The 25,441-nt window shown below is 54.5% G+C and overlaps 10 protein-coding genes across 10 annotated transcripts; 6 read left to right on the forward strand and 4 right to left on the reverse strand.

The window, feature by feature from the left end:
- Positions 1-213: 213 nt before the first annotated feature.
- COQ10 (Coenzyme Q-binding protein coq10, mitochondrial) lies at positions 214-987 on the reverse strand (the record flags this gene model as incomplete). The annotated part of the gene is made up of 1 exon (XM_062876040.1): positions 214-987. The coding sequence occupies one exon, from the start codon at positions 985-987 to the stop codon at positions 214-216; it is 774 nt and encodes a 257-aa protein (XP_062734594.1).
- A 730-nt stretch (positions 988-1,717) lies between these two features.
- Positions 1,718-2,384, forward strand: QC761_0034400 (uncharacterized protein; the record flags this gene model as incomplete). The annotated part of the gene is made up of 2 exons (XM_062872299.1): positions 1,718-1,952; positions 2,223-2,384. The coding sequence occupies exons 1-2, from the start codon at positions 1,818-1,820 to the stop codon at positions 2,382-2,384; spliced, it is 297 nt and encodes a 98-aa protein (XP_062734595.1). The 5' UTR covers positions 1,718-1,817.
- A 663-nt stretch (positions 2,385-3,047) lies between these two features.
- On the forward strand, positions 3,048-4,578 carry QC761_0034410 (uncharacterized protein; the record flags this gene model as incomplete). Its single annotated transcript, XM_062872300.1, has 3 exons — positions 3,048-3,072; positions 3,119-4,393; positions 4,451-4,578. The coding sequence occupies 3 exons, from the start codon at positions 3,048-3,050 to the stop codon at positions 4,576-4,578; spliced, it is 1,428 nt and encodes a 475-aa protein (XP_062734596.1).
- Positions 4,579-4,966: 388 nt separating this feature from the next.
- On the forward strand, positions 4,967-6,319 carry QC761_203160 (uncharacterized protein; the record flags this gene model as incomplete). Its single annotated transcript, XM_062876041.1, has 2 exons — positions 4,967-5,285; positions 5,503-6,319. 2 exons carry the CDS (start codon positions 4,967-4,969, stop codon positions 6,270-6,272), a joined length of 1,089 nt encoding a protein of 362 aa, XP_062734597.1. The 3' UTR covers positions 6,273-6,319.
- A 569-nt stretch (positions 6,320-6,888) lies between these two features.
- On the forward strand, positions 6,889-11,298 carry SAC3 (actin cytoskeleton and mitosis protein; the record flags this gene model as incomplete). The annotated part of the gene is made up of 1 exon (XM_062876042.1): positions 6,889-11,298. One exon carries the CDS (start codon positions 6,889-6,891, stop codon positions 11,296-11,298), a length of 4,410 nt encoding a protein of 1,469 aa, XP_062734598.1.
- Positions 11,299-12,051: 753 nt separating this feature from the next.
- On the reverse strand, positions 12,052-13,889 carry QC761_203180 (uncharacterized protein; the record flags this gene model as incomplete). Its single annotated transcript, XM_062876043.1, has 3 exons — positions 12,052-12,875; positions 12,939-13,685; positions 13,742-13,889. The coding sequence occupies 3 exons, from the start codon at positions 13,887-13,889 to the stop codon at positions 12,052-12,054; spliced, it is 1,719 nt and encodes a 572-aa protein (XP_062734599.1).
- A 1,051-nt stretch (positions 13,890-14,940) lies between these two features.
- QC761_203185 (uncharacterized protein) lies at positions 14,941-16,177 on the forward strand (the record flags this gene model as incomplete). The annotated part of the gene is made up of 3 exons (XM_062876044.1): positions 14,941-15,355; positions 15,432-15,497; positions 15,585-16,177. The coding sequence occupies exons 2-3, from the start codon at positions 15,446-15,448 to the stop codon at positions 16,175-16,177; spliced, it is 645 nt and encodes a 214-aa protein (XP_062734600.1). The 5' UTR covers positions 14,941-15,355; positions 15,432-15,445.
- Positions 16,178-16,493: 316 nt separating this feature from the next.
- On the reverse strand, positions 16,494-18,869 carry QC761_203190 (uncharacterized protein; the record flags this gene model as incomplete). The annotated part of the gene is made up of 1 exon (XM_062876045.1): positions 16,494-18,869. The coding sequence occupies one exon, from the start codon at positions 18,867-18,869 to the stop codon at positions 16,494-16,496; it is 2,376 nt and encodes a 791-aa protein (XP_062734601.1).
- Positions 18,870-19,907: 1,038 nt separating this feature from the next.
- cut15 (Importin subunit alpha-1) lies at positions 19,908-22,149 on the reverse strand (the record flags this gene model as incomplete). The annotated part of the gene is made up of 3 exons (XM_062876046.1): positions 21,600-22,149; positions 20,872-21,381; positions 19,908-20,816 (listed from the first exon to the last, which is right to left on the reverse strand). The coding sequence occupies exons 1-3, from the start codon at positions 21,831-21,833 to the stop codon at positions 19,908-19,910; spliced, it is 1,653 nt and encodes a 550-aa protein (XP_062734602.1). The 5' UTR covers positions 21,834-22,149.
- A 175-nt stretch (positions 22,150-22,324) lies between these two features.
- QC761_203210 (uncharacterized protein) lies at positions 22,325-24,979 on the forward strand. The gene is made up of 2 exons (XM_062876047.1): positions 22,325-22,587; positions 22,652-24,979. The coding sequence occupies exons 1-2, from the start codon at positions 22,443-22,445 to the stop codon at positions 24,589-24,591; spliced, it is 2,085 nt and encodes a 694-aa protein (XP_062734603.1). The 5' UTR covers positions 22,325-22,442; the 3' UTR covers positions 24,592-24,979.
- The last annotated feature ends 462 nt before the right edge of the window (positions 24,980-25,441 follow it).

The raw sequence follows: 25,441 nt of genomic DNA on the forward strand, positions 1-25,441 counted from the left end.
CTTTTCTCCTTCCAACTCCCAGCTCGCTCCCTTCTACGCCTGTGGTGTTACATATCCATAACCATACACCCTTCAAGCTCCTTGTCCCCATATTCTTACGCCTTTGCCCACCCTCCGGTACCTGAACCACCAGAACTCTAACCAACTTCCCAACCAGAGTAGCGGCGGCCAAAGTGCTTGTCGCCAGAGCCGGCCCGGTGACTTTGCTTCCCCCTAGGTAGCCACTCCTATACACCCCCCGACCTGTGGCCTTCCCCCTCGTCCGCAAACCTCCCTGGCCCTCCCCTCAAAAGCACATATCATCCGTCCCACCATCTCATCCGCCACGGCCCGAACCGCGAGCCCGACAGCCGGATTCGCAAACCGAAACCTCACCACCAATTTCACCTCCGTCAACCCCCCTTTTACTTCCCGCACCGTCCACTTCGTGCACAAACTCTCAAACACCCCCCCCTCCAACCCCTTTTTGTCGCCCTCTGTAGTCTCATACCCGTGTTTTCTTAGGACGTCAAGCGGGATGGTAGGGCTGGCGTTTCCGGATACCGCCTCGACGGTGGTGCAGGGGATGCAGTACACTCTGGAAGTGTAGGACTGGGTGATGGGGCCCCAGCCGACGGTGAGGTCGCCGGTTTTGGGGAGGTTGGTTTTGGGGGTAAAAGAGGTGATGAGGGAGTGGGTGCAGTGGGGGAGGAAGCGGTGGTAGGAGTTTATGTCGGCGATTAGGGAGTAGATTTCTGAGGGGGGGTAAGGGAGGATCTTGGTTGCGGAGAGGGTGGTTATTGGGGCGGTGGTCGGGAGGGGGGGGAGGAGGGAGGTGAGGAATGTTCTTGAATGGGGGCGAGATTGTGGTTTTCGGGACTGGAGAGGAGGTGGTTGTCGGGATTGGGGCGATAATAATGATAGTTGTTGTTGGGAGGGGAGGAGGAGCAAGGGTCGTCGAGAAAGGCGAGAAAGGGGGGCTGCTCGTAGTCGCAGGCTTGGGCGCATTGTGACGAGGGAGGTTTGTTGAGGGAGGTTCGTGGTGTTGTGCGATCAGATCGGATGGCAGATCGCGAAATGGGTTCGGGTAGTAGGTACCTTTTTGGTGGGGCCGAACCAAGGTGCCCACTTTTGAGCCGGGGGGCTGCCGGCCGTTATTCGGACTGTGCTGGCTTGGGGTGACAACTATCGATGTCAGGGATGCTTCTGAATGAGGGTTGCATGCCCATCTTGTGCTCAAATAACAAGTGTTGAGCTTTCCCGGTGTTCTTGGTCAAGCACAGAAAAAGCCCACCTCAGCCTGGCCAGTCATCAGACACATGTTTGAAAAGAAAAAAAACCATGGCCCGAAGCACGCCCAGCTTTACCCCCAGCTTTACCCACAGCATTAACCCCCATCACTACCCCCATGTTCAGCATCAGCTAGAGCATCAACTAGAGCATCAGCAAGAAAAGCGGTCAGAGCATTGCTCCCGGCATTCATCATAGCATGTTCCATAAAACCAAGCGGCAACCAGAGCATCAGCGGTTGAGGTGTAAGTGCTTCGGGCATATGATTGGCTGAGCCGTCTATTGTGGGTTCCAACTCAGTTTCAGACAACAACGCCTGGAACAGGCCGTGTGTGGCTACACTCAGCTGGCAAGATTGTTTGGAACTGCCATAGGTACAGGTGAAATCCCTGCCACTTCAACCCCTCCGAGCTGTCTGTGCCCCTCCGAGCTGTTTGTGCCCCTCCGAGCTGTCTGTGCACCTCCGAGCTGTTGCCCCTCTCTATTGCATCTTTGCGTCTTGCACGACAACCACCTATCAACCACCTAACCTATAGCCATCATTCACGATGGGAGGCCATCTAGTGACGGTTGCGACATGCAACCTAAATCAGTGGGTTCTCGACTGGGAGGGCAACCTGAACCGCATTGTTGAGAGCATCCACATCGCAAAAGCGGCCGGTGCTCGGCTTCGTGTCGGTCCCGTGAGTTGTGCGTCATTGATGATAAGCAAGTGCAGCTGTCTAACTTGGAGATAGGAGCTTGAAATCACCGGTTACTCTGCGTACGAATAACCAGTTACTACCTGGAATTCCCATGACTGATTCCCGTCCCTCTTTAGCTTGGACCACTTCCACGAGCTTGATGTCTACAGTAATGGAAACCCTTGGGCTATTGACCCCCGAGCCTCTATGGACCAGAGTTAACTCTTGTGTCTAGCTCACAGTCTGGAGATGCTCAGCATCCTGCTCCAGGATGAGAGCACCCATGGTATTCTCCTGGACATTGGCATGCCCATTCTCCACAGGAATCTCAGATACAATTGCCGGGTTATTTGCCTCGACGGAAAGATTCTCCTGATCGTGAGCCTGACCACTCTCGCCGCAATGGGCATCCGGCTGATGGTTACTATGTAGAGACCGAAAATGTGGCTGGCCAATGATGGCAACTACAGGGAGATGAGGCACTTTACCCCCTGGATGCGCCCTAGAGAGACTGAGCTGTTCCACCTCCCCAAGATGCTGGCTGAGCTCCAGGGTGAAACCCACGTCTTGTTTGGTGATGCCGTTATTTCCACCCCCGAGACTGCCTTTGGTGCCGAGACCTGTGTAAGCTGCAATGGTGGCGAGAAAGACCATGGTTCGAGGACACTAATGTCTTGCAGGAAGAGCTTTTCACCCCCAAAGCTCCGCATATCGTGGGTCTCCCTTGTTGCCAACTTGGAGACATGATGCTGACAGTCTCACAGGACATGGCTCTGGATGGTGTGGAGATCATCACCAACAGCAGCGGCAGTCACTGTGCGTCTCATCATCACTTTGTTCTGGACATAAAAAGCTGACAGACAGCCAGTCACCTTACGGAAACTCGAAACTCGTCTTCAGCTGATTATGGAGGCCACCAGAAAGTCTGGTGGTGTATACCTTGTATGGCCCCTGGGTGTTGTGTGAATGATCCTTGGAACTGACACGTTCTGCAGTATGCCAACCAACAAGGCTGCGAGTAAGTGTCTCTGAAAAGTCTGGGCCGCTGCGGCTAACAAGCACAGTGGCGAGCGCCTGTACTTTGACGGGTGTGCCATGATCATAGTAAACGGCGATATTGGTAGGTCACCTTGCTCATCCTTCCGAGCCCTGCTAACACCGCACAGTTGCCCAAGGATCCCAGTTCGGTCTCAAAGACGTCGAGGTGGTCACCGCCACAGTCGACCTCGAGGAAGTCAGATCATATCGAGCAGCCATCTCCCGCGGTCTCCAAGCCGCGACCTTGAATGCCAGGTATCAAAGAATTCAGACTCCATTCGAGCTGGCTCCCGAAGATGACGACGCCGATATCGAAAAGCGACCCACCCTCCCCATGCAGCCCAGAATGCACCCCGTCGAAGAAGAGATTGCCCTCTCTGGCGGATGCTACCTCTGGGACTACCTTCGCAGATCCGGAACGGCAGGCTACCTCGTTCCCCTGAGCGGCGGTATTGACTCGTGCGCTACCGCCGTGATTGTGTATTCCATGTGCCGCATCGTCATGGATGCCGTCGAGGAGGAAAATCAACAGGTCATTGAAGATGTCAAACGACTTTGTCAATACAGCCAGGGTGTGTTGCCCAAGACACCGCAAGAATTGTGCAACCAGATTTTCACCACCATCTACATGGGTATGAAGAAGCAGAGCTCTCGTGACACTCGCCAGCGCGCAAAGGATCTTGCCGAGGCCATCGGGAGTCACCACGTAAACCTCGATATTGACGAGATATACGAGGCTCAGAAGAAGCTCGTCGTCAACACCCTCAATTTTGAGCCTAGGTTCGGGGTGGAAGGGGGCAGCAACCAAGAAAACTTGACGCTGCAGTGCTTGCAAGCCAGAATCAGAATGGTAACAGCATACGAGTTTGGGCAGATCCTTCCAACCGCGCGCGGAAGACCAGGAGGCGGCAGCCTGCTCGTCCTCGGCAGCGCAAACGTTGGAGAGTCTTTGAGGGGATATCTGACAAAGTATGACTGCTCGAGTGCGGATATCAACCCCATCGGCTCCATCGACAAGGCGGACTTGAAACGCTTCATCGCATGGGCCGAGAAAGAATTCGACCTACCCTGCCTCCACGAATTTCTGACAGCCGTTCCCACGGCCGAGCTGGAGCCCATCACCGAGAACTATGTTCAGAGTGATGAAGCCGACATGGGCATGACGTACGAAGAGCTCACCACGTTTGGGCGCCTCCGCAAGCTCAACAAGCTCGGCCCGTTCGCCATGTTCCAGCGTCTCGTCCACGACTGGAGCATCGACCGGAAGCACGTCGAGGGCGATACCGCGCCACACTACACGCCTGCTCAAGTTGCGGAGAAGGTGAAGAGGTTCTTCCACTTTTATGCCATCAACCGGCACAAGATGACAACCTTGACCCCAGCCCTTCACTGTAATGATTATTGTAAGTTGATATGCACTTTTTTTCCCGTCGGACCTTTGTGATTGACCGTGCCCATAGCACCGGACGACAACCGCTTTGATCTCCGACCGTTCCTGTACCCTAACTTTTGGAAGAGCTGGTCCTTCAAGAGGATTGATATGGAGCTGAAGAAGATTGAAAAGAAGCGGGCCAGTAAGGGGAAGTAGAGCATGATGAGGAATAGATTGTAATATTTCACCCCGTTCATCATCTCGACATCAACCAGAGGAATGCTCTCTTTGACAGACTAAGATAAAAACTGCTTGATTCGGCTAGCGGCAAGAGTGGGCTTGGACCCGGAACGGCGCAGAGTGATCCGGCCAATGAGCAGCCCCACAGGGCGAGTTTCACAGACAAAATGGGTCTCGATTTTTCCCTTTCTGTTCGCACTCTTCTTTTTCTTCTCAGCCTGCAAATTCTGCAGCCCCGCGCAACAATGGTGTTAAACATCCACCACCACTCCGCCAGCGCCATCCAGTGACCGGCGCCAGTCATTAGCTGCTGCCTTTTACTCTCTCTTTTTACCAAGAGTTATCACACGCTCTTTACTCGCCCATGACTGTCGACGAAACAGTCGTCGCCGTCGTCGGCTCCAACGATGGGCAGGCACAGCTCGCCACGGACCTCTCGACGCTTGAGATAGCGAACGGAACCAAGCAGACAGGCGAGCAGCTTGCCCATCGCTCCCATGATCCCCAGTACAACCAGAAGCGAAGCGACCCCTTCCAGTTTGGCTCGCGTCTTCTGGGCGAGGAGGACGACCCCTTCGAGTTCAATGCTTGGGATCATGTCGAGGTTGACGATGAATTCAAAGAGTATGCTGAACAGCAATACGAGATGCAACGTCAAGCACCCGTCTCCGAGTTTGACAAATGTAAGTTGCAACAATGTTTTTTTTTTTTTGGTTCGCTTCCATGGGGCCCAAACCCCCCTGCGTTGTGTGATGATTTACATTTATAGCATAGTTCATCTGAATTCCTTTGATGACAACTGTAGCACATATAGTCTTTCGCTCCCATCTGACACGCATTCTTTCCACTTTCTCTCTTTTTGGCAGGCACTCGCGAGCAATTTGCTAACTCGAGAAACAGTTCGATTCAATTCCGACCCTGCAAAGTGGTGGAACAAGTTCTACAAGAACAACACATCCAACTTCTTCAAGGACCGGAAATGGCTCCAGCAAGAGTTTCCCGTCCTGGATCGACTGACGCAAGAGGACGCTGGACCCGTCACCATCCTTGAGATAGGCGCTGGCGCCGGCAACACGGCCTTTCCTATTCTGTCGAGAAACAAGAACCCCAAGCTCAAGCTCCATGCTTGTGACTTTTCCAAGACGGCAGTCGATGTCATGCGCAACCACGAGGCGTACAACACGGATCTGATGCAAGCCGACGTGTGGGATGTTGCTGGGGAGGAACTCCCCCCCGGGCTGGGAGAGGGGTCCGTGGACCTTGTCATGATGGTGTTCGTCTTCTCTGCCCTCTCCCCGCTGCAGTGGAAGAAGGCGGTAGAGAATGTTCATCGGGTGCTCAAGCCAGGTGGTGAGGTCTGCTTCCGCGACTATGGAAGAGGTGACCTCGCTCAGGTCCGTTTTAAAAAGGGACGGTACCTGGAAGAGAACTTTTACATTCGAGGCGATGGCACCCGCGTCTACTTCTTTGAGAAGGACGAGCTCGCTGATGTTTGGTCAGGCAAGCTGAACATCGAGGCCACTGATGGCGATGCCGACGCCGACTCTGAGGGCATGAAGCCCAAGTTTGAGATTGAGGAGCTTGGTGTAGACCGTAGAATGCTTGTTAACCGTGCCAGAAAGCTCAAGATGTACCGATGTTGGATGCAGGGCCGGTTTAGAAAGGTATGAAAAATATCAAGATGATTTGAGAGCAATCTATTTCCGCACTGTCTTGATTCTGTGACTTGTCTGTTGTCGTATTGTTCTGATATGATCTTGAATTTGCTTGCTCCAAAAAGCTTGGACCACCCGACAGGAAACAGCTTGGGTGGGGGCCTGTTTTCACCGCCCGACCCTCTTTCTGCATGGGGCAGAATTCTGAATGCGACAGCGGCCGTGCTCTCTGTTCCCAATCCAGAACTGTATCACTGTGATCGCGACTTCGTGGAGCTCTCCACCGAGTTTGACGTCGACTCGGCAACATCTTCCACACCACCAACGCCGAACTTCCCGCTCATGCGACGCCAATTCTTTGTTCCCTTGGCCAACTAGAGCCGTCTCCTGTCGACACACCTTTCATTGCGATCGAGCATCTCCACGAGCCGACGACAGTCTTCTTCTGCCTCCTCCCACGGTAAAGTCATACTCGCTCGCCATCCGCACTTCGAAACCTACCCACCCCCACACCTTGTATGATATTCCATCCGTGACGACGATCGTCGATTAATACGCATTCTGTTTCCCGCTTCGATCTACCGCTTACGCGAACCATCGCGACCGACGCCAATGCTCTGCTTCCTTCACCATGGCATCGCCAGCTAACAATCCCTTCGGGGTGCCCCCAGGCAATCCTTTTGGAGCACCAGGCCAGAACCCGTTCGGTGCGCCGTCGAGCAATCCGTTCGGGGGATCTTCGTTTGGAGCAGCAGCAGCAGCACCACCACAGTCTACCCCCTCGTTCGGTAGCCAACCAGCTCAGAATCAATTCGGCGGCGGTTTCGGGGCTGCCCCTTCGTCATTTGGCAGCCAGCCAGCCGCAGGATTTGGGGTTCCGACATCGTTTGGGTCGAGTGACGGGAACAACATGGCGCGACGGGGAAAGGGCAAGATGTTGGCCTTGAATGCGTCCAACGGTCCGCAGGATAAGGGAGGCAAGTCCAACCAGTTCGGGGCGCAGAGCAACAAAGATACTCGGCGTACCAATCTGTTTCAGGGACCGAAAGGTTCATCTCTCAAGCGTGAAGTCGCCAAGGTTGCTGCCCCCGCGGCCTCTGTCCCTAGCAGTCAGCGCAAGCGGAACGAACGACCAAATGGATCGCAACCGCCAACACAGCACAGTCGTCGCGGCAAACAAGGCGCGACACAGGGGCCCAGCGAAGCGACGAGACAGCTGAGCCCCTTCGCCTACGACTATGCCAACAAACTCTACGATCATCTCAAAAAGGAGGGCATCAAGGCTCCAACATGGCCGGCCCAAGTTGGCAACCCTGACAAGCGCGGTGCGGTCGAGACATTGAAAGAGTCTTACAAAAAGTATCGCACCCGCGCCTATGCGTCACTTCGAAAAGCCGATCTCATTGACGACCCGGACAAGCGAAGGAGGTTGGAGGACGCGCTTCCTTTTAAGGGCATCTGCGAGGACATGTGTCCGGAGTTCGAGCAGGTCTCTCGTATTGCCGAGTACGATGTCAAGACAGAAGAGAAGGACGAGCGTGGGTGGCCAGATACCGCCAAGATGGTCAAGAAGTTTGGGCGCTCGGCGGCTGGTCAGGATGCGCCGTTGCCCATGGACGTTCGCTCTGTGGCAGCTCTGAGGCGATCCACCGACTACCTTTTCAACGAACTGTTGCAGTCGGAGAACAACCTCGCCTCGATGCACAACTACCTCCGAGATCGCACCCGAGCAGTACGCAAGGACTTCACTTTCCATTCGAAGAAAACAAACGAAGAAATGAAGGAACTGGTGTACTGTTTCGAGACGATCACGAGATTCCACGCCACAGCTCTCCATCTCCTCTGCCGAAAGGGGCACAGTTACGAGTCTTTTGATTCGAGACAGGAGATTGAGCAGTTGGGCAGGACGCTTCTGTCGCTCATCGAGGCATACGACAAGTGCCGGAAAAAGGGAGTGGTTTGCGAAAACGAGCCCGAGTTCAGGGCCTATTATCTTCTCCTCAATGCGCACGACCCCTCGATAATGAAGAGGATTCTCACATGGGGGAAGGAGTACTGGTTCCAATCCGAGGAGGTGCAGACGGCCTTGGCGTTGATTCAGGTCATGGACGACATTCGGGAGACCAAGGGCCCCCTGAAGCCAAAACGGCCAGTGACGCTGTCCGACACTTCGTTTGCCAATTTCTTTGCCATTGTGGAGGACTCCAGGACGTCTTACACCATGGCTTGCATTGCCGAGGTTCACTTCACCTGGGTCCGCCAGAACATTCTCAAGAATTTCGTTCGAGGGTATTCCCGCCACAGAGATGCGCCTCGGACTATTACGGCCGCGAACTTGAACAAGCTGCTCAGGTTTGACACGGACGAGGAGGCGGTTGAGTTCATCGAGCTCCACGGGTTCGAGATGTCGACCTGGGTGCCGCCCAACAGGCCCCCTGTGACGGAACCGTACCTGCTTCTCAACAACAAGAAGAAGGTTGTTCCCTCGCCGCGAGTACCGCAGGCTTTCTCGGGAAAGCTAGTGGAACGGAAGCGCACCACGCAGTCTCTGCCGTATGTCATTTACAATACAATCTACGAAGGGTCGACGGAGGGGGATGTCGGTATGGAAGACGAGCTGTTTGTGACGCAGAATAACACTTTGGGCGCGTCTTCGGCTTTTGGTCAACTAGCCTCGCAGCCTGCGGCAGCGACTTCGTCATTTGGTTTCGGTTCTTTGGCGAACGGAGTGCCAGCTCAACCGCAGGCGCCGGCTTCGGCATTTGGCTCTTCAAACACACCATCCGGTGTTACTCCAGGCTTCGGAGCCCCGGCACCGTCAGCAAGTCCTTTTGGTCAACCGCCACCCCAGGCTAACAATCCCTTTGGGCAACCTACTGCACCAACAGCAACGGCAACGGTACCAGCTCCAACCCCCTTTGCGAGTTTTGGTTCAAACCCTACACCCGCCCCGGCACCTACTCCTGCCCAACCGCCATCACAAAAAGAAGCAGGAAAGAGCTCATTCTCGTTTGGAACGCCACAGACCGCTATATTCGGCTCTGGGGCTCCTCCCCCGAGCCTGGCGGAACCCTCAGCTCCGTCTTTCGGCTTCACGAAACCGCCAGAGCCAGCGGCGCTGGCTCCGACCCCATTCTCGTTTTTGAACAAGGATGCCTCTCCGGCTCAGCCAGCGAGTGTCCTCTCGAGCACAGAGAAGGCTCCAATATTTGGCAACAATGCCGCTCCCACCGCAAGCACACAGCCGACTCGGGCACCGGCTTCCGGTTTCTCTCTTGCTCAACCGACGCAGCCAACCTCGTCGCTTACGTTCCCCGGTCTCGGGGCAAAGCCTGAGTCTCCAAAGAATGTCCAACCGGCGCCCGCTGCTCCAGCACAGCAGCCAGCTGTCCCTTCTGTCTCAATCACGCAGCCTACGCCCACATCTGGTGTGTTTCCTCCACAACAGCCAGTCCAGCCCGCTCCGGCTCAATCCCAGTTCCCAGCCCCGACACCCCCGGCAGTACCACCACCGGTCCAGAATGCACCCCTCTTCACCGTCACGCCGTCTGCACCACAAGCACCACCGCCCACTCCAAAACGAGACCTGATGGCGGGCTTCACAAAATGGTACGTCACTGGTGACGGAGGGCTGATGGAGCAATTTGCCGAAAACACGGTCCAGAATCTCGTCTGGGATGTCTTTCAGCGATATCAACTCGAAGAAGCGGAGAGGGTGAGAAGGGAGGAGGATGAAGAGAGTTGGCGGGCGGCGAGGGAGTTTATGTGCTATCGGCTGGGGCACAAGTATTTCAATCGGTGGAGGGAGACGGCGAGGAGGCTTTCGATGAGGAGGAGGTTGCGGGAGGGGAAGAGGCTGATGAGGGAGTGGAGGGTGATGCAGAAGGAGAGGGAGAGGGAGAAGGAACAAGAGGAGAAAGAGAGGGTGAAGGAGAGGAAGAGGAAGGCGGAGGAGGATGTTAGGTTGCTGGAGAGGTTGGTGAAGGGTAGTGGGAGGGGGTGGGGTGGGGGGAGTGTAGATGGGGTTTTTAGTCACGATGGGGACGGGGGACAGGAGGAGGAGTTGACAAGGAGGAGTGGGATGTTTGGGGACGTGGTGGGGAACGAAGGGGAGCTGGTGAAGAGGGCTGTGATGGGTGGGTTTGGGGTGACTACGGGAACGGGGACGGGGTATGAGGGGTATGAGGGGTATGAGGAGTCGGAGTTGGAGCTTGTCCCTGCGCCGAAGGAGATGACGGCTGGGTCGCCGGACAGTGATGCTACCGCGCAGAGAGAAGGGTGGAAGACGAGGTCTCTGAGGGAGAGGTTTGTCAGCGACCATGGGAGGAGAAGCGTCTCGGCTCACAGCTCGATCAACGGACGAGCATCACTCAGAAGCACAAACTTTTCGGGGGTGAACAACAACAACAACAAGAAACGGCGATCGGCGGAGCTGGACGGGTTGCTGCGTGAGCCTGATGCTAAAAGGCAGTCGATTGCCATGAGCACGACCAGCTGTGGGAGCAACGCTTCTGCTTCTCGGCCCGGTATCAGGTCGAGGCACTGGGAGATGAGGCTGAGGGGGTTTGTGCAGGGGGCTGATGGGGGGTGGGTGGCGGAGAGTTTGGCGAATTCTTCCGGGAATGATGGTCAATCACAACGACCGCCGCCGTTGACGGAGTTGGAGATCCGACTTGCCAGGATCAGGAGGGATCACTCCGTCGGTCGGGGGGGGAGTAGGTCTAGGGGTGCGTCGCAGAGTGGTGGGATGGGGATGTCACCGCCTCCTCCGCCACCGCCGCTTTGGGGTGAGGGGGTTGGGAAAAGGAAACGGGATGGGGAGGGGGAGGAGGACAGGGGGAGGCAGGGAGGGGAGTTTTCGCCTAGTGAGAGGGAGAGGGGTAGGGGTAGGTCGGGAGCAGGGACAACGACGACGAAGGATATGGTGGAGGATACACAAAGGATGTTGAGGGAGTTGAGGGAGACGATGGAGTTGTTGGAGAGGGATAGGTTGGTTTTACCTGGTGGGGAGGGGGAAACAACGGAGGGGTGGGTTGCTTGAAAGTTTTGGTTGGGGGGGAGGAGAGAGAATGAAATTGTTTTGTTTTTTGTTTTGTTTTTGGGGGGGATGGGGGATGGGGGATGAGGAGTTGATGTCGAGGATGATGATACTTGAGGTACTTACCTGTGGAAATTGCTGGTTTATTAGGGTTTTTTTTTTTTACATGGAAGAATATCAATTATTATATGGGAGAAAAAAAATCAAAATTTTGTGAACACAATGAAGATAAAGGAGTGGGAGTTGAAAAGACACTGCGTGGCGTTGGGGGAGGTATAAATAGGGGAAGGAAAGGGGTTGAGCATTCTGGGGTGTGTCGGCGTTGGTGCTTTTTTTGTTCTTTTTGCAAAGGGAGCAAGCAAGCATTTCTGGGGGTTTTGTTGGTGTCCTTTTTCGTATTTTTTTGAAGCATTAGGTTTTATTATGATGAGAGGATAGGCACCATTCCACGTGCATGCTTTAAATCAGCTTTCAAGGTTTTTTTGTTCACACTCTCTTATGTGCAATATCATGCATGCTTTCCCTGCTCATAAAATCACCGGTAACACATGATATGTGAGATCCGGTGGTGTGTTCCAACCCTAATAATGATGATGATGATGATGATGATGATGATGATGATGATGATGATGATGATGATGAGAAGCTAGAGATATTTTGTGAGTCGGTATGCTACTCAGATAGGTACTATATATGGCCAGCCCCCTTCCCCGACCCCCGACCTCTCAACTACGACATATCTCCGTGTCAAAACCATCAAAGATTCGGAGCTATTTTAGTTATTTGTTTTACCTCAACCCTCCTTGTATCCCCCACCAGCCCAGAAATACACCGGTGCGGCATCTGCAAATCGGCCCAACAGCTCGGACTCACCATAATCCTTATCATCTCCTCTCTTTTTGATGTTTTAGGCGAAACATCCTCATTGTCATCCTCCTCCTCCTCATCCTCCTCACCGTCGTCAACATCCCCCGCAAATCTAGCCCTATTGCCGTTGGGCCATTTCCAGCTCTGGAGTCTCTCCTCTTCCCAATACCCCAGCCTTGGCTTTTCCTGTCTCCTGGGGGAGACGGGGGACACGAGCCAGGCTTCGAAGAATTCGTCCGCGTCGTCTAGGGAGGGGATGGAGTGTGGGGAGAGTGGCGAGAAGCAAAAGGAGGAGAATGACACGGGAAAAGAGGTGAAGTCTGATGAGGTGGCGTTTTTGTCGCTGAAGGGGTTGGAGGTGTAAGGAGATATTGACCAGAGGGGTGAGGGGGTGGTTGGTGAGCGGTAGAGGGTTTGGGGGGTTGTTAACATGTTCCTTTGGGGGGCCGAGCGGAAGGGGGGGATGGTGTGAGGGTCGGTGAGGAGGGTTAGTTTTGGCTTTTGGTGGAGTTGGGTTTGATTTTGGTTGTGGGTGGATGAGGGGGGTTGTGATGGGCTGTTGTTGTTGTTGTTTTTGTTGCTGTTGCTCGAGTTACTCTGCGGTTGAGAGAGGCCGTTTGGTGATTTTTCATTGTTGTTAGGATTTTCTTGCTGTTTTTCCGACGATGCCTCCTCCTCCTCCTCCTCCTCCTCCTCTTCTTCTTCTTCTTCTTCTTCTTCTTCTTCTTCTTCTTCTTCTTCTTCTTCTTCTTCTTCTTCTTCTTCCTCGTTCTCATCCCTCTTCTTCGTCACCAGCCTCCCCCGCGGCTCCCCATCCGTATCAACCACCAACAACTCCTCCACTCCTCTCCCTAGAACCCCATACACGCTCACCTCCCCGCCCTTCACTCCCATAACAGCCGAGCTGCCCGCGTAAACCGCCTCGTCTTCCCACCCGCACCGGTTGGCAAAAACAATGATTATCTCCTCCTCCTCACCGTGCCCGCCCTGGCTCCTGATCAGCGGCTCCAACCTCCCCGCCCAATACGCTATCGTCTCCAGGTCGGGCTCATCTTCCCTTCCCGTAAGGAACCGCTCCCTCATCTCCAGCGTCAGCCAGGCCATGCTGATTATGACCAAATTCGCCTTTACTGTCGAGCAATGCCTTGCAAACTCATAAAGATTCCAGGGGTTGGTGAAATTGTACGGGTTGATGTCCATGCAGATTCCCATCGCGGTCGTTTTCCCGGGAAAGACTGTACTCTCTGGGGAGTCAGAGTAAAAGCCGGGGCCCTCTCTGGCCCAGGTTGCGTCGGTGTAGTAGAGGAAGGATTTGCGGTAGTTTGCCACTTGATTGCCGGAAGGGTTGACCACCAGGAGGGAGTTGTAGTACTCCCCGTTGGTGTGGGATTGGAGTTCTGGGTAGCCGACTGCTACTGTGCAGCGGAAGGACTGGGCTTTTTGCTTGGCCCAGGAGGAGGTTGGTCCGGTGGATGGGGACTCGAGGTAGGGGGCTATCTGGGATCGGGAGCGGAAGTTGTAGCCTTTTCGTGCGTGTTAGTTGTCCGTGTGGGTGATGGTAGGGGAGAGCGATAAATACCGGAAAAGGACATCTCGGGGAGGACTAATAAGTCGAGTCCCTGATCGAGTTGTTCTGATGCCGAGGCAGCGAGGACTGCGTCGGCTTTGGACATGTTCTTTTCAACCTCGCCCACTTGGGGGGAGAACTGAAGACAGGCTATCCTCATTTTGCTGCGTGTTTGTGCTGTGATGCCGGTGCAGATTACATGGCGATTGATAATTAGGTGTTTGGTGTGTTTTGGTGTGTGGGCAGGTGAGCGAGCGTAAATGGGTTGCAGGCCCGGCCTGGTTGTTTTGCTGGGAATGCTGTCGAAAGTGATGGTTGATGATAGTTGTGGACTTCAGTCGTCGCTGAGATATGGCCCTCCTCTAGGTGATATAAACCTCAACCAAATGCTTCCCTGTGGCGTGGATGCTCTCTCAATTCGAGGGCTAACGTCACTGTAGGGAATACGCACAGGTCCTGAGCATGGCCCCCAACTCCCCATTCACTGTGTGGTTCGCCGTGCGGTTCGCTGTGTGGCTCGCTGTATGGTTCGCTGTGTGGTGTGTGTGTGTGTGTGTGTGTGTGTGTGGCTGTGATATTTTTAGGCACCCCTTTAGCCACCTGTCTGGTGTGACAACCAACTTCTTTTTCAGATTCATCAAACACACCACCTGGTCTTCCCACGTTTGCTCGGCTGTTGGGTTTCTTTCCCATGCATGCGTACAAGCGGCACGGACTCGGGGACTCTCTCTAGCATCTCGATAAAATCAGCCTTCGCTAACGGAACGTCGGAGGTTCCCTTTCTCTCGGACCACTTGTCGGGCCTGCCCAGAGGCCCCTTCGGTAGATGGCATTTCACATGCCACATCAGATCTTTGAAACAAACCTAATCCTTTGTTTCAAGAGCAGTGAAACTCATCATCAGAGAGCTTCATGATCTGATTGGGGGGGAGGGGGGGGTGGAGGGGTGACTACCACCGGTGTTTTGGAAAGGTAAGAAGCGAGTGTTACTTACGGGTATGTGAAGAAGAGGTAATTTTAGAGTCAACATATGCATATATTGTTGGGAAAGACAAAATGCCGTCGATGCAAGTGAGACTGTAAAGTTGCCTGGAGGAGGGGAAGGGGGACGGGGAGGACGGCGAAGCTGATTGGCTAGCCCTATCGGCGCCGGATTGGGTCTAGACTTTGTGACGTGGGGCTGGTCTGTGCTTGTCTGTCTGCAAACACCACAAGCCATCATCATCGTGAATCTCGATGTCGGAAACTTGCCGCGATTCAAGTGGACGGCAGGAGGTGTGAAGTGTTTGCGTAGCCGGGAGCCTTTTTGATAATTCACGTGGCGAAGAACTCATCGTCGAGACTGTCTTGTTTGGATTGGGTACTGTTCGTCGTTCGTGTCCATTGGATCTGGTACCACATCTCAATGCTACCTACTTAGTCGTCGTTTTATTTTGAGTTGGCTTTGAGGCTATCACAAATCAAAGGGGTACCTTGAACAATAGCATTGGAAACTCTTGCCCCCGGTGTCACGAGAGGGGGTCGGTGCTAGCATGACTTGCGTGTCGTGGTAGGCAGCCGTTTGAACCACCATGAAAGCGAGTGAGTGAAGCCTCAGAATCTGTTGCTCATTTCCCCCCCCCTGTTGTGAGTCTGGAATTTGTCGAGCAGTTTCACCATGAGCTTTGCTTTTGCTTGAACTTGCGGGATCTGAGACGACAAGACGAGGGAGCAAAGATGTCGTCCCAAACAGCGAGCTACATGGGAGTGGTGGTTGGGTCGGTGACCTGTGAGTCTCCGTTATCATATCTTGTATCCATACGACCGACCCCCTCCCCCTGTTGAGCAGCTGCTAACTGCTAACCCTCCTCCATAGCAACCTTCTCAGCCCTCATCTCCCTCACCTCCCCAACCTGGATAGTCTACCAACTCTCCCACCCCAGAGTCTACGACCACATCGGCCTCTTCACCCGCTGCTCCCGTTCTGCCTGCGTCCCCTTCCCCTCTACCCGGTTCTGCTCCTCCCTCACCACCCCCGTATCCTATATCCCTCTCCACCCCCGTGGAAAGTTTCCTACCCCACCATTCTGCACCAAATGGCGCTCTGCCGGCTTCCTGGTTAACATATCCGTAGGCCTCAACCTCGTCTCCCTCGTCGTCACAGCTCTCTTCCTTCTCGGCCACGCCCACGAGCCCCACTCCTACCACATGCCCAGAAAGCGCGGCACGAGAATCATGGCTGTTTTGATGATGATTGCCGGGGCGATGGAGCTTGGAGCGGTGGCGATGGTTTCTGAGCTGAAGGAGTATGAAGAGATGTTCCAGGTTCCTGGGTATGAACACGGCCAGGCGTGGTGGGTTGGGTTGGGAGGGGGAGTGTTGAGTCTGATCATGGGGTTGGGGGTTGGGCTTGTGAGATTGATGGACCTGCCTGAGCGGACGGGAGAGGGTATTAATGGTGAGGTGTAAATTGAGATGGTGATGATGGAAAATGATGGTGGGTTTGATTGGGAAAAAGAAAAGGTAAATAGCATCTGTTGATCAAAAAGCATCGGGCATCTTCAACATCAAGAAATGTGTCGTGAGCAGGAGCAGGAGTAGGAGCAGGAGCAGGAGCAGGAGCAGGAGCAGGAGCAGGAGTGGGAGCAGGAGCAGGAGTGGGAGTGGGAGCAACCACCTTCTACCGAGAGGGGGGTTGGCCAGTGAGCTTTTGCTTTTACTTATTATTAATTTTTTGCAATTCCAGTAGTCTCATCACAACAATTATCCATCGACCTCCTCTCACCTACAAATCACTCGCCTCTTTTACCCACCCAACATGTGCCTCCCACCCCTCCCAAACCTCCGTCCTGAAGTTCTCCTCCATCACCTCCCAATCCACAACCCCCTGCTCCCTCTCTTCCATCTTCGGTTCTTTCCAGTCCTCATCAAACACCCACTCCTCCCCTCCACATCCCACCACGGTATTCCTGTACCACTCGTCCTCTTCAACACCCACCACCTTCACCTCTCCCAAATCAATCCTTTCCCCCTTGTGCCCCTCCCTGACCAAAACCACCACCCTCTCCCCACCCTTGATCTTCATCCCCGCCACCACACCCTTCGTGTCCCCCTCGGCCCTAACCTCGCAAACCACTCCCTTCTCATCCTCACTCACGACCCTCCAAACCTTCACCTCAACCCTCCCCCCGTTTCCCAGCGTCACACCCCCCCTCACCCACCCCAACCACTTCGTCAGCGTCCCCTTAACCTCCCACTCCCCACCCCCAGGAGTCTTGACCTCAATCCCCAAAACCCACTCACTCAACACCCACGTCGGCCCGCTCGCCCACCCATGCGCGAGAGAGTTCCTCGCCCGGGAAGGGTAAGCAGGATACTGAACATCCCCATCAATCCTGAACCCCTCCGCAAGCGTGCTCCCATTATTAAACCCATCCCCATTGACCAGATGGCCCCATTCCAACAACATCAGCTCCACCGCCGTGTCCACCTCCCCAGAGTGGACATGCCCCAGCAGTTCAAACCCACTTGCAAAAGGACTGATGGTGTTTGGAAACTCTGGACACGGCGCCCCGTGTTTTAGCCATCTCCTTCTCAACTTCTGCGAGATCTGCCGTCTGGTAGGAGGGCCGTGTGGCAACGGGGAGGGTGCTCGAGAGGGTGATTTGGGTGACCGGAAGGGCAACCCCGAGGGAGCGAGGTTCGCGCCCGAGATCAACAACCAGGAGTTCCCATCCTGGGGGAGGACGGGGCTGTACGGCTGTCCCTTTTCGGGGTAGCAGCTCCTCTGGCCGATGTTGTCTGAAAACAAGCCCGTCTCGGGACAGTACAGCCTGCTGAGGCCGGTCTCAAGTCTTGTCTGGGTGGCTGCCCAGAGAGGGGGAACGTCACGACCTAGCCAACTGGCCAGGGTGGCTGAGCGGGAGAGGACGGTGTGCAGGAGCGCCGAAGCCTCAAGGTTGTGCCCCGTCATCCCCGGCCTCAACCAGTCCGCCGTGCTCGTGACGTGGACAAGCCCCATGTCATCCACAATCGAGATGGAGTGGTGCAGCGCAAAGAGGTACCGTCCCCAGATCTCACCCAGCCACTCCAGATCCCCCGACCACAAAACATACCCAAACACCCCAAGCAAACTGTGCAGATGATACGTGTCGCTGAACTCCCTATTCTCCGTAACCCCCATCGGCGGCCCCGCATACGGCAGTCGCCCGTCGAAATACTGATTTTTGAAAATCACCCGAAGCGCGTTCTTGACGCTGACCCAATCGGAAGTCGACACCGCAATGGAAGGTATGGCAATAAACATGTCCCCCGGCCAAACCATCCTATCCCTCTTCGCCCCATCGGTGGTGACCGACTCCCCCTCCGAGATGGTGAAATTGCTGTACCACGACCCGGTAGGCGAGCGGTTGTGGTCAACAACACGGTTGTAGTCGATCAGCGCGCCCCCTTCTCTCGGGTCGATGCTGCCGAGCTGGAGCGTGTACGCCCCCGCGTACCAGATCTTGTTCAGCAGGTCGCTTGAAGAAGAGAAGTACCCCGTGTACGCCTCCCTTCCGTTGTCGCCCTGAGACGGAAACGAGGAGCAGCTCACCCGGACCTCCGAGATGGCAATCCGTTTCTTCTTCCTCCCCAAGCCCGAGATCCTCCCCCCCATCCCCACCCCCCAAAACCATCCTTGGCCCCCATCCCCATCCCCGTCTCCATCCTTGGGGACATGCAGAGTAAAATACCCAAACGCCCCCCTCACAAACTCCCTCCCAACACAAACCTCCCCCGGTCCCTCCACCCTCAACCGCAGTGGCAGATCCCTCATCCGCCTGTCAGTCGTCGCGTCCGGCACCGGTCCGGCAAAGAGATACGACTCCGAGTACGCCAGACTGACCTCCTTCAACCCCCCCTCAACACCCTCAACGACAAGACAGACCCTCCCAGAGATGTTCTCCCCAAACTCCCAGCTCACCCACCCCCCCTCCCCGATCCTCACCGTCCCCTCCTCAACGACAACATCAACATCCCCTTCCGTCTTCCATATCCCCCTCGGCACAATCCTCCTCTTGTCCTCGGGCGCGCGTATATACCTCTCCCAAGGTCCCTTCCACCCCTTTCTCCCTTCAACCTCACACAGACACAACAACCAAATAAGCACAAAAACTCTCATGTTGAGTTGCTGAACAGAACCCGCTGACAACAAATCAACCGTCGTCAGACATGATCTGATCTACGTCTCCCCCCCGCACTCAGCCGCAGCCAGACATTCAAACGCAAACGGAATGATACCCCGCCATCCATCCATCCCTCCCTACATCACATTCCTCACATTTCATTGGCAGATGGTCACCACATCATACAACAATACAAATCTAGCATTTCATTTGTCCCGAAACCTACACAACACAGAGAAAAACTAGAACTAATAACTAGCCCACTCGAGTCCCGCAAGCCTCGCTTCGTCAATGAGAAACAACAAAGAAAAAGAAAGAGAAAAAGAGAAAAAGAGATGCATCACTATTCCTCCTCTCAGGCACAAATAGCTTTCTACCAGATCAACCACATCACTTGATGTGTGATAATCCTTGCTACCCTAGCCAAAAGAAGCATGATACACCCTCCCCCTTTTTTCTTACCCTTCCACCCTGCTCATTGACACAAAAAGCCAGACATTTCCCCAATCACTGCGGTCCATGCACTAGCAATGGCCGTCCAAAAGGGCTGGGTATATCCGTTATAAAGCCTCCCAGACCATGTGTGCTCCCACCCCAGGCCTGGTCCTCCTCCTCCTCCTCCTCCTCCTCTGCGCGCCTGGGCTCGCGCTCCCTCGTGTGTCCTCGCTAGGGTAGGAGCTATCAAGCTACCTTTCAGACCCTTTTTTTTCTTTTCTCCTTCTCTCCTCGGCTGGCAACCGCGCCCCTCCAATCATGCATCACTGCTAGTCGTGCTCTCCGTCGTCTCGCCGGTTGCCGCTGAAAACAAAATTAAGATAACGCCCGGGTGAGGTGTTGTGTGTGTGTTTGGGTGGGGGATATTGGGTAGTGTGTTATTGGTGGTGTTGTGACTGCGGAATGGTCGGCGTCAAGTGGTAAGTCTGGGAGCTATGGGATCGACCAGTCTTCTAGGCCGTGCCAGGACCTTCCTCTGCAAGGACCCCAACCCAAGAAACCGTCTTCGAGCAAGTGCTGTCTTGCAGCGCCAAGGCTCTTTACATATCCATCGACTCGGTGCCATTGGCGCCGAAGTTGAAGCCGCCCTGGCCGCCCTGCTGGGCACCGTTCGCACCGAAGCCAAACTGCTGAGGCTGGCCCATAGACTCATCCGCGTTCTCCTCCTCGTCCGAGAAGTACTTCTCGATGATGTTGTACGCCTTCATGTAAATCTCCTCGTTGGCGTTGGTCTGGCAGTCGTGGATCTTTTCCATACCGCCGCACTCCTCGATAAACAGAGCAAATCTGTTGATCGACTCGGGTCCGTCGCCGGCAGCCTGCTTGTCAAGATCACCGACCTTGAGGATGTTCTCCAAACCATCGAGGGCGACCTGGATGATTTTGTTATCCGGGCAGGCGAGGAGATCGCAGAGGGGCTTGATGCAGCCCTGTTGAACCAAGTAGCGGATCTGCTCGGGCTTCTGGAGACCACCCGACGTGGCGTTGCTGATTGCCCAGCAGGCCTCCTTACGCGTCTTGAGATCGCCGTTGGAGAGCAGATGAATCAAAGGAGGAATGATGTTGGCGTCAATAACCGACTGGATCTGAGCCGAGTTGCCGGCCGTGATGTTGGAGATGGTCCAGCAGGCCTCCTTGCGAATGCCGTCCTTGTTGGAGCTCAACAGAGACAAAAGGCAGGGCAAAGCGCCGCAGTTGATGATGACCTGGGTCTGAACGTCGTCGCCGGTGACTATGTTGCCGACGGAGCGGAGTGCTGGGGTCTGAACAGAGGTCGAGGCGTGCATGAGGAGCTCCACAAGACGGCGGGGGATGCCAGCCTCAATGACGGCTTGGATCTTGTCATTGGCACCGTCGGAGAGATAAGAGATAGCCCAGCACGCGTCGATCAAGACCTCGTCATCCAGAGAATAGACCAGCTTGGCGAGAACTGGAAGAGCAGGGGCAATCTAGAGCAAAAAGAACATCAGCATCGTGCGACACGAAGAACAAGGGACAACATACGGTAGCCCAGTCGGGCTGGGGAGCCTTGCCGCGGCAAAAGTTGCTCAAGGTCCAGGTGGCATTTCTGAGCATGGAAAGCTTGCGGCTGTCACCGAGAAGAGCAAGCAGAGGGCGGAGGGCACCCTGGGCCAGGACGAAATCACGGCAGCTGGGACTATCACCGGCAATGTTGCCCAAAGCCCACACGGCCTGCTCGCGGACATCAGGTTCGGGACTGCCCAGGAGCTCGACGAAGATGGGAACGGCACCGGCCTCGATAACAACCTGGGTCTGCGCAGCAGAGCCCGAGGCAATGTTGGTAAGAGCCCAGGCGGCCTCGAACTGGACAAGAGTGTGGGGAGAGCGGAGGAACTCGACGAAGCGGCTCACAACGCCAGTCTTGATGACCTCTTCGATTGGGGGGTTGCGCTCCTTGCTGAGCAGTTTGCGGAACTTGGTGGTGGCCTGGATCTGAGCGTCAATCTGTTCCGAGAAGACGCCAGCCACCATCTGAGGGAGGTCCTCGTTGAGCTGCGCACATTTTCCGTCAGCATTTTGTCTGCAGCGAGGTTTGCTGCCGAATGCGGCCCCAGTCGGCCCAGCAGCAGCCGCAACACGCAGCGGGGTACAAGTGGGGTGGAAATGAGAGGATGATGCTGGAGCGCAAAATCGACACCTTGGGGTAGGGCAGAGGACGCGATGCAGCGGGAAGCAACAGCGCCTCGCATGGAATACCGTCGTAAACATACCTGAGACTCGCTGGGAGGGTTCTCATCGTCACTGTCGGGGGCAGCACCGAGAGACGCGCCAGGACGGTCTGCACCAGTGCCAATGCCACGGCGCTTGGCCAAGTTCTCCTCGCGCTTCGCCTTGCGGATCTCAACCTGCTGCTCCTCACGGCGGCGACGAAGCTCCTCGGGCTTGAATGTGTTCTTCGCCTTGAACTGAGTTCTGCGATGCTCGGGGATATAACGTTCAGACATGATGTCGGTTTCGCCGATGGGAGATAGGCCGTGGTGGGTATGGCAGGCAGTTTGAGGTGAGCCAGTCGATAGATAGATAGATAGAACGATGGACCAGACCAGGCGGCGGGGGATGTCGGGTAGACAGTGAACTTTGATAGAGTCAGGCTTTCGCAGGCCCAAGTGATGATGGTGGAATGCACGATGGGGAAAAGTTTTTCGTTGGGTGATGAAAGAAGTTGGAGTGAAGAGACTTTGAAAATAGGTAGGGTCTTGCTCTGGGCTTTCTCTGGCGCCCGCCCCGCCCCGCAGCGCATGGATCAGTTTTGGCCTAGTTGTGCCCCACCCTCCCACCACACCTTTCGAGTCAGCCAGCGCTGCCTTGTGGCTGTGGCTGTGGCTGCCTGAGGCCACAACCAAACTACCCCTCCATGGCCAAAATGGCCCAAGACAAAAGGAGGGCACGGGCCACAGCACATGCTCCCGCGATGGGTTGGTGAGCAGGTGGAAGCGTTTTGATTAGATAGTGTAGACCAGACGCGCCCCGCGGCTTTCAAGACGCGTTGAGTGTATCTCCCCCACCTTTGTCCATATTTGACCTAGGAGTTCCTTTACTCAGCACAGTCAACCATGGCTTCCAAGCAGGAAGAGGGAGATCTTCCCCAAGGGTTTGTCCGGTTGAGGGATGTACTGGACCAAAAGTTCGTGCCTGGACACATGGTCAATGTCATAGGCTCCATCATTGACACCCAGGCCCTGTTCAAAACCAGCAAAGGTATGTTTGCCCTGCTTCCTGTGCTTCTTCTTTCTTTTGCACCCAGGCTTACCAACAACCCAAGATTGGAAAACCACATGGTCCCTCATGGATTGGTCCGTGGAAGATGAATGCTATGGCGTCAAGCTCAACATCTTCCGACCTCTTGAAACCGACATCCCCCAAATTGCCTACCAGGATGTTGTCGTGCTTCATAGGGTCAAGGTCCAGAGATATGGCGGGAACATATCCTTCATCACCAATCATCAGACCACCATCAGGGTATACGAGTCCTCCAAGATCCCCAGGCCTCCAGAATCCGCCTCTGTGGCTTTGAGACCGTGCACCAAAAAGGACGAACGCCCGGAACTGACCGAGGAAATCCACCACTATGTCGCAGCCTTTTACCACAAACTGGACAAGACCAACGTCCCCTCAGAGGAGGTGTTTCAGCAGGCAGCCCGGCAATCTGCCAACGTCAAGGAAAAGTTCAGTCTGCTCCAAGATGTCCAGGCAGAGAGGTTCTACGACCTGATCGTCCGAGTTGTGCGAGCACCACATTTTGACTTTGACAACAAGGCAACACTCTATGTGTCAGACTACACCGAGAACCCGGCCTTCCATGATCACATTCCCGAGAACCTCGATGCATCTCAAGACGGCGATGTATATGGTTATACCTCGGAGGAGCCCGCGCCAGTAGCGGAGAGATGGATCGCCCCGGAGGGGAAAAAGTCTCTTCAGGTCACCTGCTGGGAGCCTCATTCCCGCGCCCTGCAGGAGGATGTCAAGCTTGGCTCCTGGATCGGACTCAAGAATGTGCAGATAAGACTTGGTCATGATTACAAGTATTTGGAGGGTTTTGTGCGGGAAGATCGGACATATCCAAACAGAATCAACGTCTACCCTCTCAACCTGGACGATCGCGAGAACATGGACGATCGCCTCACAGCAGCCTTGCGCCGTCAGCAGGCTGCGGACAAGGAGAAGAAGAAGGTGATCAAGGACATCAAGTCTGCTCAGGTTGCAGGTCAGAAGCGGAAAGCTTCAAAGGTGCAGGCCATCGAGGACCAGCCGGCTCTGAACGCGAAGCAGCGTCGGGCGGAGAACAGAGCGAAGAAGAAGGAGGAAAAAGCTCGCCAAAACGTAGTCTCTGCCGCGGCTGTTGCCCCTGGCACGAAGAGTGACCCGCCAAAGCAAAATCCGGCCCAAGATGTCACTCTTGCCGGAAATCGGCAGATAATCTGCGAGAAAAGCAATGTCGGCCTGACAACTATCGAGAGCATGCTGGAGCCGAGCTTTATGAAAATCAAGATCGATGCAGACACTGTCGAGGTTCAAGTCCCATTCGTGAACAAGAAATACCTGACCTTTGTCCGCGTTGTCGACTTCTCGCCTTCCTGCATAGAAGACTTTGCCGTCAGCCGCAAGATCACCCAGTACCAAGATCTCTCAGACAGCGAAAACAGTGGCGGATCATCCCTCGACGAGGACGAATCTTCCGGTGGCGATAACGACCCCACCGTGAAGCGTGCTTGGGAATGGCGGTTCTCACTGTTGCTTGAAGATGCACTGCCGGCGGATGGATCATCGCCTGCGCGGGTGTGGGTGGCGGTCAACAATGGTGCAGGTCAGTGTCTCACCAATTTGGATGCGGACGACCTCCGGAAGAACAGGAAGTGCCGGTACCAGCTCCAAGATATCATGCACATATTGTGGGGTAACTTGAAGGAGGTCAAGGCTGCTAATGGCGAGAAACAGCAGGCTTCCAAACAGGAGGTCAATTCCAGGCCAGGCTCTAGGGGTAGCAATGGGAACCGTACGCAGATGCCCGATCTGGATAGTGACGAAGAGAAGGAGGAGGCTAGTGGTCGTGGAAAAGAGAGCAGCTCGAGGTGGAATGAGATAAGGCTGGTCAACAAGCCCTTTACGTGCCCTATCAAGCAGTACGGCGTCAGGACTGGGAAGAAGGATGAGTGGATGCGTGTGTTTGCCATGGATGGGGTGCGGATCAAGGATGTGTGACTAGTTTTTCGGGGAGGAGGTCTATGTCTATGCGGTTTTCTTTTCTTGTCTCATGATTAACGACATCCTTTTTCGTTTCAGGGAGGGGGATGAATCATCTGCCTTTCTACTTTGGCTGTTCTGGCAAGGCGTTTTGGGACAAGCAGGCAGGAAGGGAAGCCCAACATATGAGGGAGCATATGCTGAGGAGAAGGAGGAACATTAAATAGGGCATACGGCATTGCATGTTTTCAGCTTATTTAGATAGCTATCACTTTCAGTCTCTGTACATGTGGATATATATATATATATATATATAAGAGTCGTGTTTCATTTTAAGCGACTGGTGTCGATTATCTTCTTGTTTTGTTGGTGTTGGCATAGGTTTATATAGTTGCGATGGTTGTCAGGGACTCGACCAGGAGGATAGGAAGAATGGGGATGCAAAGTCGTTGGTTGAATACAAAGTCAAAAAGAGCAAAAGCTTAACATTTCATCTTATCCCGAAAGTCAGTAAATGATGGTACTAAGGGAAATAAGAGAATGAGGAAATGAAAGGAACGGGCTTCTACTGTAGGTAGCAGCCGTCTCGATACCATATCGACACGAACTACAGTCCTCACATTGCAAAGTTGGAAATCTCCATTGATACCTCTCACCAGCAAAAATAGACCCAAGGAACTTGATTGAAGGAGAACAAGTCAGTCAGCCCATACCTACAGCACCAAGCTGAGCGACTGGATATACGAACAGAAAAAACTTCCACTACTCCTACTCCATGCTTTGATAACATCAATGAGCCTGATTATAAGCATGCCATAAAACAACCGCCCCCCTTTTGTTCTGCGTACAGCAAGAGAGTGCAGATAAA

This window comes from Podospora bellae-mahoneyi, chromosome 2 (assembly GCF_035222275.1).
Source record: "Podospora bellae-mahoneyi strain CBS 112042 chromosome 2, whole genome shotgun sequence".
In the NCBI taxonomy this organism is placed as follows: domain Eukaryota; kingdom Fungi; phylum Ascomycota; class Sordariomycetes; order Sordariales; family Podosporaceae; genus Podospora; species Podospora bellae-mahoneyi.

Excerpts from the sequence above, each read along its gene's own strand:
- QC761_203210 (XM_062876047.1), top strand. The coding sequence starts at position 22,443 with ATGGCTTCCAAGCAGGAAGAGGGAGATCTTCCCCAAGGGTTTGTCCGG. Across the intron at positions 22,588-22,651 it reads CCTGTTCAAAACCAGCAAAG|ATTGGAAAACCACATGGTCC; the intron begins GTATGTTTGCCC and ends CAACAACCCAAG.